Below are 13,536 nucleotides of genomic sequence, written 5' to 3' on the forward strand. Positions count from 1 at the left end.
TCCCATGAAATGCTTATAAAACTATCAAGGCTTAGACCTTTTCAGTTAAAGGTTAGTGGTTCAAATTGCAGAATCACAGAATGATTAAGGTTTGAAAAGACCTTTAAGATCATCAAGTCCAACCATCAACCCAACACCACTAAGCCTACTAAACCATGTCCTGAAGTGCCACGTGTATACGTTTTTTTTTAACACTTCACCACCTCCCTGGGCAGCTTGTTCCAGTGTTTGACCACTCTCTCAGGAAAGACATTTTTCCTAATATGCAGTCTAAACCTTCCCTGGTGCAACTTGAGGCCATTTCCTCTCGTCCTATTGCTAGTTACTAGGGAGAAGAGACCAACACCCACCTCACCACAACTCCCGTTCAGGTAGTTGTAGAGAGTGATAAGGTCTCCCCTCAGCTGCCTCTTTTCCAGACTGAACAACCCCAGTTCCCTCAGCCGCTCCTCATAAGACTTTTTCTCCAAATTCAGTCAGTTGCTTCTGTTAGATGACATTTTAGTAACCTGTATGAAATAAAATTTTATTGATTGTTGTCTAGTTTCAGAACATATTTCACAATGCACAAACTGCCAGGAATGAATACTGATCAAAGTTCTTGATCCTTTTTATAATACAGTGGAATCCATGTCTCTACTATGCAGCTTGCAGACTTACCTTCTGAAATGTTATCAGTGACATTATTTTTATAGGACTAAGCATATTCTACACCAGTAAATTTTAGAATAGTATTCATGTACATATTTCTTCCAGTAACGCAGGGTTCCTTGTTTTTTTTTATATTGACTTTATTTTTCATATATTGTCTTTAAAAACAAGCTTACCCATCACTGTCTGAAGCTGTAATTTTTTAGATCAGACTTGGTAGGTGGCCAAATGGCTATAAGGGTAACTGTGCGAGTAATGTAGTGAGTGAATATGTGATGAGAAGTACGCTAGAGTTACTTCAAGTTTAGAGTGAGTTTGTTCTTGTTATGTATAGGTCTCCAGTACACTTACTGATTATACTCTTGCTTTATTTGATTGCTACAGGTGTAAATGTTTTGCCTAATGTTTTCTTCAAGAGGATTGACTCTTTCTTTTTCTTTTTCTTCTTTGGTTTTTAAGAACTCGGGAACTTTTGGAACTGGGCCTTGACAATGAAGATTCAGAACATGAAAATGATGATGACACCAATCAAAGTTAGTATACAGAAATACTTCTGTAGTACGCCAAAATGCAACACTTTCTTTAGAATTTTTTCCCCTTTAGCTAAGGCTTTGAATAAATTTTGCTATTTGTATATGTTCCATTAAATTTGGGGTTTAGTAAGATTTTCTTACCATTGTGACTTTATCACACTTCTCCCATTGCCTGTTCTCATTTTGGGGCCCTCTTTTTGTCTCCTTTCTCTCTAAACTGCAGAATCTGTGCCGTTACTTGCCATTCTCCACAATGACAGAATTTAAAATCTGAATCAGAGTTAAACTGATTTTTTTGATCTGATGAAACTGCAAATTAAAATGGTAGAATGTATACTCTATACTAAGTACATATAGTGTAGGAGTGCATGTTCAGTAAAGTTAGTTACAGTAAAAAGAATGAAAATGATGACTAAGCAACTTAATAAAAATACGGGATTTGTGGATGCATCCTGTAGAAGTATTAAATTTGCAGAGATGCTCCCGTAGTCAGAGAGCTAAAAGGGAAGTGTATTAACTTTGGTATTTTACATCCTTTGCTTTTGCAACTAAAAACTGAATTGAAATCTTCTCTGATATTTAGGTGCTACACTCAATGACAAAGATGATGACTCCCTCCCAGCAGAGACTGGCCAAAACCATCCGTTTTTCAGACGATCGGACTCTATGACGTTCCTTGGCTGCATTCCACCCAATCCTTTTGAGGTTCCTCTGGCAGAGGCCATCCCCCTGGCAGACCAACCCCATCTATTACAGGTGACATCAGAGATGATGTTCTGGAAGAAAACTGCAGTTTGGTTTTTCATTTCTAACTGAAGTATATTATTTACCCAGAATGCTTCTGTTAATTTTCAGCCAAATGCTCGCAAAGAAGATCTGTTTGGCCGACCAAGTCAGGGTCTGTATTCATCTTCTGCCAACAGCGGGAAGTGCTTAATGGAAGTTACAGTGGATAGAAACTGCCTTGAGGTAGATTTAAAGGTTTTATTATTTTAAACAGTGGGGTAATTTAACCTAATACCTTAATTCTTTAAAAAGACACTGTAATGTTTTCCGAGAGAATTTTAAGTAGCTTTCAGAATGATAATTTAAAAGCCAAGTAAGTGTGAAGACTTGGACTTTTTATGAAAAATAATATGCTTTTTTTAATGCAGGAACTTTTACGATTACTGATTTATAGTGGATTTCAGGCAATATTTTTAAAGGTCTGAAATATTTTTAAAGGCTTCAGTACAGTTTGGAGTTAATTTTGAAATGCCAATTATGTAATTATTTGTGATAAAAAGAATTAAATCTCCCTATAGCCCAGTAGATTTGACTTGCCTATAGACTGGGCAATAAATGGCAAGCGTATGAAATGCAAATGTAAAGTGGGAAAATGTTTTTTTTTTATTTGTTGAAATAATTGACATTACTGTGTTTTAACAGGAAAATTATAGTGCTCACTTTTGTGTGGTTTGAAAATTAATTAATTGTGTATGTGTGTATATATATGTTTCTCCTGAAAAAGCCTTCTAGACTGCTTTGAAAGTGCAATTAAATTTTACTTCTCCTTGTTTAGGTTCTTCCAACTAAAATGTCTTATGCAGCCAACTTAAAAAATGTTATGAGCATGCAAAATCGGCAAAAGAAGGAAGGGGAGGAACAAAATGTGCCTACAGAAGAATCTGAGAGTTCAAAGCCAGGGCCTTCAGCTCATGATCTTGCAGCACAACTGAAAAGCAGCTTGTTGGCAGAGATAGGATTGACAGAAAGTGAAGGGCCACCCCTCACATCTTTCAGGTAGTTTGAGTTAAAAATTACTCAGTGAAATATTTCTAAATAAATATCCTTTCCTATAAAAGGATATTTGGGGCTCTTCAAAGTCTTTTTATATTAAAATGGGTAGCTTACTTTAGTTTGCATTTGGAGTTTGTGTTGGATAGCTTTTAAAATGAACAGTTGAACAGTCTTCAAAGAGATCTGTGCAAACTGTAGTAAAATTCCTTTACTACCTGACTTCCTGCTACAGACCTACTATGATGTCCTGGGTAGCTAAGTTTAAAAATTGGAATTGACAGCTTGCTATCTGTTGCCTGGTAATACTGCACTTTATGCAGTTAAGGATTGAACTGCCCTCACTTTGAATTACGGCTTCTTTTAAACAGTGAATTCCATGTAGCAGTGAAGTTACGTGCTTTGAGAGTAATTTCTCTTTGGAAGCAATACTTGTGTTTCAGCTGAAACTAAACAGCTTCATGTGCTTTCTTCCGCAAACTTACTGTACTGTGTTGTTGATCAGAAAAAAAGAACTTAACTTGAAAGCAGAGAGTAAGAAAAAGCAGAATTACACACAATGTGTCTGAAATTTAACTTAACTTTGCTTGTGTCTCATTTTTTTTCTCTCCTGTCAGGCCACAGTGTAGCTTCATGGGCATGGTTATATCTCATGACATGTTGCTGGGACGCTGGCGCCTTTCTTTAGAGTTGTTTGGTAGGGTGTTCATGGAAGATGTTGGAGCAGAGCCTGGATCGGTATGTATTTCCCAGTGTGAGGACAGTTTCTTTTACAACTAAATTGTGAACCTTCCTCATCATTCTAATTTTTGTTTTGTGGGTTTTTTTTTTTTATTTTATTTTTTTATTTTAAGATCTTGACTGAATTAGGTGGCTTTGAAGTAAAGGAATCCAAATTCCGCAGGGAGATGGAAAAACTTAGAAACCAGCAATCCAGGGATTTAACGTTGGAGGTAAAAAATGTTAGTTTATCTTCTGAATTTGTTTTCATTAAAAATTGAATTATAGCACATTGCAACAACTTGATAGGAGAAGTTGTATTTCAGAGTCTGCAAGCAGGTGTCTTAAACCTTACTTTATGTTGCAGTTACTGTGTAATTTTTCATAGTCTAATTGGTATTTTCTGAGTCTATGCAGAAGTGTCCAGAAGCTTCTTGTGAAGCTGAAATTCTTTCGGTATGATGATTGGTAAAGAAAAGAAAACTTTTCTGTGTTTTTACTAGGTTGATCGAGACCGAGATCTTCTAATTCAGCAGACCATGAGGCAGCTCAACAATCATTTTGGTCGCAGGTGTGCTACCACTCCGATGGCTGTACACAGAGTAAAAGTTACTTTTAAGGATGAGCCAGGAGAAGGCAGCGGTGTAGCACGAAGCTTTTACACTGCTATTGCACAGGCTTTTCTGTCAAATGAGAAACTGCCAAATCTAGATTGTATTCAGAATGCCAACAAGGGTACCCATACAAGTAAGTGACGCACAGCAGTTAATATACAGATAACATTCATAAAAGCCTTGGATGCTTTTTTGCACTGAAATACTGGGCACCGTCTCAGATTTCTCTTGTTAGCTCAGCATAGGAACTGTGAAAATTGTGCATGTTACTTCTCTGAGGCAAGGAAGGGGCTTTTTTTCTGCTTTTAGAAACAGGAAGCTCTTGTTTTTCTCAAAACAAGAGTCTGCTGTAGATGCTCTCAGCTTTTTTGAGCGTCTTCCTCTCCAGTAGGTGGTAGTAATTGTGAAGATTTTAGCTAGTAAGAGCTTATATATTTTAATATTACTGCTCTGTCTGTTTGGTCACAAATACATTTTAATGTTTTTGAAAGCGTATATAAACTCTTGATTCTGGCGTTTGTAAGTTGGTACAAACACTTCAGGTTCCTTTCTTAAGTTTGGCTGAACCCCAATAGCTACTTTAAGTGAAGTGGTTCTGTCTCATCGGTGCCTTTCAAGCTATCTTCCAAAACTGTGTCATCCTTACACTGAGACTTAGGTAGGAGAGAGAAATATAAAGATATTTAAGCTTATGAGGTTTGTTCCCCTTCAGGTCTGATGCAGAGATTGCGAAATAGGGGAGAGAGAGATCGGGAAAGGGAGCGAGAGAGAGAAATGCGGAGAAGTAGTGGCTTACGAGCTGGTTCTCGGAGAGATAGGGATAGGTAAGTGATATATTTTTAATTTGTTGGACATACGTTGTCAAATAGAATAATTGCCTTGGTTATCATCAGGAAAGATACTTTTACTTCCTCAAAGGTGTCTTTTTCACCTTCAGGAGCAATTTACAGGGTAATTTCTTGAAAATCAACATATACTTTAATTCTTTAAAGAATAAGTATGCTTGCTTTAGCATTGATTATGTCTCAACCATATGCCATCAATCTCTCTTGCTAAAAGAATGAAAAAATCTTGTGTACTAGAATAAAAATGTGAGGTGGTTTAGAAACGCCATTGCTGTTGGTGGCATGTCTGACTGCTGTATCCAAAATACTAGTAGTATTAAAATCTCTGGTTCCTTTTGATTCTCTGATTCTGAATCATTCTCTCCAAGCAGCTATGAGAAACACTACTATTCCAGCATAAAAGCTAATGCTATTTTGAATCTGTGTGCACACGATACTGCTCCAGAGGAATTTCACATATTTCCTCTGAAATTAGTACAAACTGCTCTAATTTTCTTAAGGGACTTTAGAAGACAACTTTCCATTGACACACGGCCTTTTAGACCGGCATCAGAAGGAAATCCTAGCGATGACCCTGACCCTCTTCCAGCACACAGACAAGCCCTTGGAGAAAGGCTGTACCCTCGAGTGCAAGCAATGCAACCAGTAAGACTTACTTATCTAATGCACTTAATGATACATCGTTTTTGTCATCTTTTAATTAAAAACTTAATCTATTTGTTTATTATTGTATAACATAACAAACTATTTGAGCATGTAGGTCTGTTCTTACATTTTTGTAATTTTCTCAAGTTTTTGTTTCTGTAATTTGTCATTTAGCTTAGGAGGTATGTTGTAATGCATTCTATATTTAAAATATTAAAAGTTTCATGAAACCATATTTGAAAAATGAGAAAGCTGGAATAGAACAGTAAGACATATCATTTTTTTACCCCCAGGCATTTGCGAGTAAAATCACAGGAATGTTGTTGGAATTGTCCCCTGCTCAGCTGCTTCTGTTACTAGCTAGTGAAGATTCCCTTAGAGCAAGAGTTGATGAAGCAATGGAACTTATTATTGCACATGGCAGGTAAAGTATCAAGGATTTGGATAAGAAATGAAAACTGATTTTGTGGCCAAAGCAGATGTACTGTGCAACATCTAACTCTGATACATGCAACCTATTCCTTGCTTTGTTCTAGATATTTTTCTTCGGACAAGTGACTTACTGACTTCGGTTTAATCTCATCTGTTTGGTTTCAGAATATGACAATTCCTTATTGTGAAATTAAATCTGCCTTTTTTTTCTCTCCCCTTGTCAAGGGAGAATGGTGCTGACAGTATATTGGATCTTGGATTGCTAGACTCTTCAGATAAAGTGCAGGTAATGAACAGTTGCACAAATTAAATTTACTTAAGATCCAGTTGTATCAGTTAATTTTAAAAACCTTCCTTTATCATGCAGGAATTATCTTGTGGAGTTATCTTTTTTTTTATTTCTTTTTTTCTCTTGAAAAGATTATGCAGTAATTACTCAAAAGTAGAAACCGTTGCCATTAGGAAATATCATGGAAATTCTTAACCAATGGAACTTGAATCTTTGGGCCTAGTAGCAAATAGCTTGTTCACATGTGTCTGTAACTAGAAGTACATTTGTTAATCGCTGTTCTGATTTTCAAAACAGGAAAATAGAAAGCGACATGGTTCCAGCCGCAGTGTAGTAGACATGGAATTAGATGATACAGATGATGGGGATGATAATGCACCGCTTTTCTACCAACCTGGAAAACGAGGTTTTTATACACCGAGACCTGGTAAAAACACAGAAGCAAGGCTGAATTGTTTCAGAAACATTGGCAGGTATGCTACTATTAGCTTTCTAGCCTGAAACAATGTAGAAGATGAACATACAAAATACCAGAGCGAGTCCAGTCTGCAAAAAGGTTTTTTTATTACTTTTATGCTCGGTATTTCTCACCTGGAGCTAAATAGTGGAAAATGTGCACATGTCAACTTGAGCTTTCTTTTCCTGTTAAATTTTTGTTTTTATCTTTTTTACAATTTGGAAGTTTTATACTGCAGGAAATATTTTTTTGAAATTATATATGTCCGTGATTTTCTTTTGGGGATTGATAGGGCTGGAAAGCTAGCTGCTGCTTGGTTCTTAGAATATTTTGACTTTTTTGATGTGAGTTTGCTGAAAGATCTCCCATGTAATTTCTGTCATACCAAAACAAAACACAAACATTTATTTTCAGAATCCTAGGATTGTGCTTGTTGCAGAATGAACTGTGCCCCATCACGTTAAATAGACACGTAATCAAAGTTCTTCTTGGCAGAAAGGTAAGTTGAACATAGAAATTTGAATTTCCTCTAACTACATAAAATCTCATCTTTAAAACCCTTTTTTTTCCCTAACATGCATCTATTGACTAACAGTTGATATTGGAACTGCAAGGGTGCCTTTAAATTTAAATTGAGGTGTATTAATTTTTTCATTTCCTGGATTTTGAGCTGAGTAGATGTACTAGAATTCAGGTATTTGACTAAGATGGAATGGTTTGTAATAGGTGAGCCATTGACTCTCTTCAGAAACAGCTTACTGTCTCCCCTTTTTCTCTTCCTGAGACTGAAGACTCAAAAGAGATACACAGTACTAGGCAATAGCATCCCGGCTTACCGAAAAGCATTTTCTATGATATTTGAGAGAACTCATTGAATTGAACTGTAATTAAAATTCTGACTCTGGTGTATGTGTAATTTTATTCGGAGCAATCATCACCTAAACTTTTTGCAAAAATGCTTCCCCACCCCAATAAACACTAATTGTGTACTGCACATTTCATGCATTAGTCAGTAGCATTCTAAGTTCTGTCTGGTGCAACAAACTTACACCAAGGTTTGTTATGGCTGGTCGTTCCTTAAAAACAGTGTTGATCACATAATCAGTTATCCAACATAGATATGATCTTTAATGAAAAAGGGTTAATGGCAGAGAGATATGTGTCTAAATATCCCCCGATATCTTGCAAGAGAGATTCCCTTCTAATTCTTTTCTTCAGGTTTATTCTTCTTGACTATGTATTCCTTCTAGTTAAGAGTTGGATACGTCAAAGAATAGTTTAGTTTAGTTTAGTTTGTAGATGACTTTTCTCCAGGATGATAAAGAACAAAGAAGCAAGGAACTATAGAAAACAGCAAGAAGTAGACATTGGTATTTGAATTGTTGCAGACTGTGGTATGGAGCTACTGGGCCATCAGTCATTCAAATGTGTGTATATATAGCAGCAGTATGTATGTGTTTAAGTGGAGGGGAACTTCCAGCATTTTGGAGCACTGATGCAAATTGTTTCCAACTTCAGTCAAGCTCCATCAAATCTCTGTTGATCTAGGTGGTATGTAGAAGAATTTGTTTAAAAAAGCCCTACAAATTTTCTTTATAACCTCTGTACCCTTAATAGGGTAAGGAAAGGCTTTGCAGGTTTATCTTTACATTCTGCTAATGCATTTCAGTTGAGTATTCTAATATACCTTCAAAAGCCGGCTGAAAATAGGAGTTAGACTGCCTATATTTCCAAGTGTTTGTATGCTTTGTTACATGGGTTATGCACTGCTATATGCTAGTGCATAGATTAAGCACAGATCATGTAATTTTGAATATATTCTTAAACAACTGCTATGTTTCAAACAACTTTTTAATTTTTTTTTTTAATAGGTAAACTGGCATGACTTTGCTTTTTTTGATCCGGTTATGTATGAAAGCCTTCGGCAACTTATCCTGGCTTCCCAGAGTACAGATGCTGATGCAGTGTTTGCAGCAATGGACTTAGCCTTTGCAATAGACCTGTGTAAGGAGGAGGGTGGAGGGCAGGTAAGCACAGCTAAACCTGTGTCTGTAGTTTGAGAATTTGACACTTTATGCATGTTGTAATATACACATAATCCATGCTCTTCTCAAATGGCAAAGATAATGTTGTACTCTTCCTAGATTCAAATACAGTGTTCTCCTTTAAACATTGAAATGTGGGGTTTTTACCTTGGAGGTGATGTAGAGCCTACCATAAAGCTTGGATAGTGCACAGTCAATCCTAGGGAATCTTTAAAGCTAACCTGTAGTAGTGAGTTTTGCTTGTTTTTAGAGGAATGTTGAGCAATAAATACGTTGAGCACTGTGCAGCATACTGGGGCTGTTATAATAATCTCATTTCCTTTTTTCCTTTTTTTTTTTTCTTTCTTCCTCCTTCTTTTTAAATGGTCCTTGTTACTTTGCTGTAGGTTGAACTTATTTCCAATGGTGTAAATATACCAGTCACTCCTCAGAATGTGTATGAGTATGTCCGGAAATACGCAGAACACCGAATGTTGGTAGTAGCAGAACAGCCTCTACATGTAAGTCTTTGGTGGTGGGTGGTGGTTTTTTTTTTTTTGTTGTTGGTTTTTTGTTTTTTTTAAGTCTTACAGACTTATCTGTTAGTTAATTCTTTTCCTCATTATGGTATTGCTATTCAGGTTTCTTTTTTAAGTATTGACAGCTTGATTAATAATATTTCATTTTCTAATTTTTTGTAATTGTATAGCTGTTAATGCAGTACTGTGAAGACTGAGTACTTTGAGCAATTTCTTTTTTTTTAATAGAAAGATAATTCCTTTGAAACTTGATCTCATTGGTTAAGCATATATGTTCATTTATTGAGCTCAAATGGCATGTGTCCTGTTGCAATTTTTGCTTTGCATTTAGCAGCTATTTTGTTCTAATAATCTGTTACCTTTGATTTGTTTAGCTTTATACAAAGATTAAAAAGAAATTTCAAAATATTTACATAAATCACCTTGAACTTCTGACTTGTGTCCTTGTTTTTAAAGGAAAAATCAGTTATGAAACATACAACTTTGTTCTTATTTTACTAGCCTGGCAAGAAACCTAGCAATTGACTAGAAAATATTAAAAGTACTTTGGTTTTTGAAGTCCTTTTTAAATAAAAGTTATGAAATAATATATTTTTGTAAGGAATTAATGAAAGCTCAGTACTTAGAACCACTTACTCTGCCATATGATATTACATCTAAACTTGGTCATTTCTGCTGACTGTGGTTTCCTGCTGCACTTCTGAGATATGCTAGCAGATTGCTAGATTACCTCTGTGCAGTTTAAGTCCAAAATTCTCACAGAAGGAACATGTTCCTGCAATTAAGCTACTTGATCTCCATGTCTGCCTGTATTAATAGTTTGACTTGTTTATTTTAAGAGTGGAAAACCATAACATTTGTATTAATTTTGGTGCTTACTAAAACAAATTTATTCATGTCCTTCCATTTTGAAAATGGAATTTCTGATTTTTTCAGGATATTGCTTACTTACATGTGTGTGTATAACATTTTTAAAGCAGAGATGGCATGTGAGTGTCTGAGGAAGCAATGTAGAAATAACATGCAACATATGTTTTTCATAATTCTTATCAGATTCAGTGTAGCTCAGCAGAATACCTGAGCTTTTTAGCGTTAAGAGAATGCATTTGCTTCTGCTCCTGGTGAAATACTCGTTCAAACCATTACTGCTTTCTTTAGCAATAGTAGGTGGGGTTTAACAGATTGGTGCAGTTCTTTGTTTCAGAATATTTGCATCTCAGATGGTAAAGCTTTGAAAGAAAAGAACAGCTAGGAGAATAATGAATTTTGAGCTAATAGGGGATTTCACATGCAACTTTTCACTAATGCATTTAAAGTCAATCTGAAAGTGATATGGCTATAATGTCAATCTTGTGATTTTCACTTAAGGCAATGAGGAAGGGTCTCCTGGATGTACTTCCAAAGAATTCATTAGAAGATTTGACAGCAGAAGATTTCAGGCTTTTGGTAAATGGCTGTGGTGAAGTAAATGTGCAAATGCTAATCAGCTTTACCTCTTTCAATGATGAGTCAGGTATGAAATAACTTGGTCATTCAGAAACAGAGTTGCAGGGATAACTTAACACTGTTTGTTCTGTGTAGAGTCTCTCTTTGTTTCTCTGCAGAGTTACCAGCATTAAACTTAAACTGCCCTTTCTAATTTGACATCAGTTAATAAGTCACTGAAAGTCCTGATAAAATTATTACTATGTTTTTTACGTACCTTTGAAAATGTTTACCTTCAGCTGGGGGGAAGCACATTTACCAACTTTGCTGTCACTTGATGTTAAGTACAAGAATTGCATTATTGGTAGCATATCTTTCCTTCTGAAAGTTCTGACCTAACTTTAGAAATACAAATGTGATTAATGCAGTCTAATATTTCTTACATAATTTTTAAACTATATTTAGCTGTTGTTAGTCTTTTGGGGAGGGAGAGATTGGGAGTTGTACTGAGGTATGTCAGACTTAATCTTTTCATTCAGAAGTATGTGTATTAGTTTTGAAATTACTGGTGTCTCCAATATCAGGACTTTATGAATGGGATTGTAGCTGAGATCCAATTTGCAGTACATGTAAAACAGATCTCTTAATATTTATTGTACCAGCTGAATTATATATCTTTTTTTTATTTCACACAGGAGAAAATGCTGAGAAGCTTTTGCAATTCAAGCGTTGGTTTTGGTCCATAGTTGAGAAGATGAGTATGACAGAAAGACAAGATCTAGTAAGTTGTCCATTCCCAGTGGAAACATGCAGAAGAACTGGGATAACTTTGGCATCATTACTGTTTTTAACTGTGTCTACCTGCAGAGACTTTGTATGTGAAGAGTTAAAGTAGCATAGCAGGGTAGTAGGGTTTGATTAGACTTTCAGTTCTGGAATCATCAGGTGTGAATCCTAGACCTTCCCGTAACTGAAAGTAAGCATGGTGTGTCCTTATCCACATTCACAGGTCTCTTCTGGAAGCACAGTTACAATCTCTGTGCAGTTGTTCTTAAGCTGAGTAACTGTGGTTAGTCAACTGTTGTGGGCTAGTAGGGCTTTGAGGTTGAGTTCTCTTCCTGGATCATGGCTTCTGTGTATCCTGAGGGCAACATCTGTGTCCTCTCCATGAGAAACAGTAATGATACCATCTCCTTCTCAAAGCCCTTTAGGAATAGCTGATGAGAAGCATGAAAGAACTGTTCAGGAGGTTTCATTTTGGAAAATATGCCTGTAAATTGTGTTCCTTGTATGCTTCTTAAAACTATTTTTTTTTTCACGTCTTACTACTGAAGGTACTATCTTTCCTTTACAGTTTGCTAAAAGGAAACAAGGACTAATCTGAAAAGCAGAAAATGTAGAGCACATTTGTTAAGAAATATCTATGGTTACACTTTGGTAGTGACTCTGCTCTGCAAGTCAGTATTTCACACTTGAGACAATAAACCAAATATTCACTGTTGCTGCCTTCTTCTTGTGCAAATACTATATTGTGTAGTCACCAACTGGTTTGTGAGAGATTTCTGATGCATTTTGTATTAATGGCAGTCACCGTCTTCCAAGATAGATTTCGGGACATCTCATTTACTGAGGATTTGTTGATACAGGATCATTTTGAGTGCTGCTTTTACCAGTTTTTAACAGAAGTATATAATATAATGAGCAGTTGAGGAAAGGAAGTGAAGGAAGCTACTACAGAAGCATGTAGCGTGACCATTGAGTTTAGTTGGCCTAGTGAACAGAATATAGTATGATCAAACTTTCTGTGACTGTGCAGTTCTTCTTTAATCTGTCCCTACACAACACGTAGGCATTATGAATTTTAGCCTTGTACAGCAAAATTTTAAATGCCGTCGTCTTTTTTCAGGTTTACTTTTGGACCTCAAGTCCATCATTGCCTGCCAGTGAGGAGGGATTCCAGCCTATGCCATCAATCACAATAAGACCACCAGATGACCAACATCTTCCTACAGCAAACACTTGTATTTCTCGCCTTTATGTCCCACTCTATTCCTCTAAGCAGATTTTGAAACAGAAATTGTTACTCGCCATTAAGACCAAGAATTTTGGTTTTGTGTAGAGTATAAAAAGTGTGTATTGCTGTGTAATATTACTAGCTAAGTTTTGTAGATTTTTCCATTTGTCTATAAAAGTTTATGAAAGTTAATGCTGTCATACCCCTGGTGGTACTTTAAAGATTTAAATGCAAACATTCCTGTACTAAATTTGTAACGTAAAGGCCTAAGGAGCACTGGCAATATCTGATTGCAACAGTTTGCTAGTCAATAATTCCTTTGCCTAACCCCAGCCAAAGATGACAGCAGAACAATATAATTTACACTGTGATTTATCTTTTTGCTGAGGGAAAATATGTAAAATGTTCAGAAAATTCACTGCTGCCTTTGTGGAAAGTGTTTCAGCAAAGGTTCTTGTATAGAGGGAGTAGGGAATTTCAAAATAAAAAATTAAGTATGTTCTGTGTTTTATTTTAACTTTTCTTATGGTGTTTAATTTGTGGTTGGCTGCAGTTGTGTATCATGTATATTG

General features: G+C 36.0%; 1 protein-coding gene across 1 annotated transcript in view; it reads left to right on the top strand.

Moving 5' to 3' along the window:
• The window catches only part of UBR5 (ubiquitin protein ligase E3 component n-recognin 5), a gene marked incomplete at both ends in the record, with an annotated part of 89,296 nt that extends 76,227 nt beyond the window's left edge, over positions 1 to 13,069 (top strand). Inside the window, 18 exons of the mRNA XM_081996629.1 lie at positions 1,111 to 1,184; positions 1,768 to 1,940; positions 2,040 to 2,153; positions 2,746 to 2,966; positions 3,578 to 3,698; positions 3,815 to 3,913; positions 4,184 to 4,427; positions 5,007 to 5,118; positions 5,640 to 5,784; positions 6,078 to 6,208; positions 6,442 to 6,502; positions 6,803 to 6,978; positions 7,377 to 7,461; positions 8,834 to 8,989; positions 9,394 to 9,507; positions 10,894 to 11,038; positions 11,646 to 11,731; positions 12,857 to 13,069. Of these exons, the coding sequence (XP_081852755.1) occupies positions 1,111 to 1,184; positions 1,768 to 1,940; positions 2,040 to 2,153; positions 2,746 to 2,966; positions 3,578 to 3,698; positions 3,815 to 3,913; positions 4,184 to 4,427; positions 5,007 to 5,118; positions 5,640 to 5,784; positions 6,078 to 6,208; positions 6,442 to 6,502; positions 6,803 to 6,978; positions 7,377 to 7,461; positions 8,834 to 8,989; positions 9,394 to 9,507; positions 10,894 to 11,038; positions 11,646 to 11,731; positions 12,857 to 13,069 (2,470 nt within the window). The remainder of the gene's footprint in view (positions 1 to 1,110; positions 1,185 to 1,767; positions 1,941 to 2,039; positions 2,154 to 2,745; positions 2,967 to 3,577; positions 3,699 to 3,814; positions 3,914 to 4,183; positions 4,428 to 5,006; positions 5,119 to 5,639; positions 5,785 to 6,077; positions 6,209 to 6,441; positions 6,503 to 6,802; positions 6,979 to 7,376; positions 7,462 to 8,833; positions 8,990 to 9,393; positions 9,508 to 10,893; positions 11,039 to 11,645; positions 11,732 to 12,856) is intronic.
• Between the last annotated feature and the right edge of the window lie 467 nt (positions 13,070 to 13,536).

The sequence above is a fragment of the Phaethon aethereus genome (assembly GCF_964289735.1).
Source record: "Phaethon aethereus genome assembly, chromosome: 2".
NCBI classification, from domain to species: domain Eukaryota; kingdom Metazoa; phylum Chordata; class Aves; order Phaethontiformes; family Phaethontidae; genus Phaethon; species Phaethon aethereus.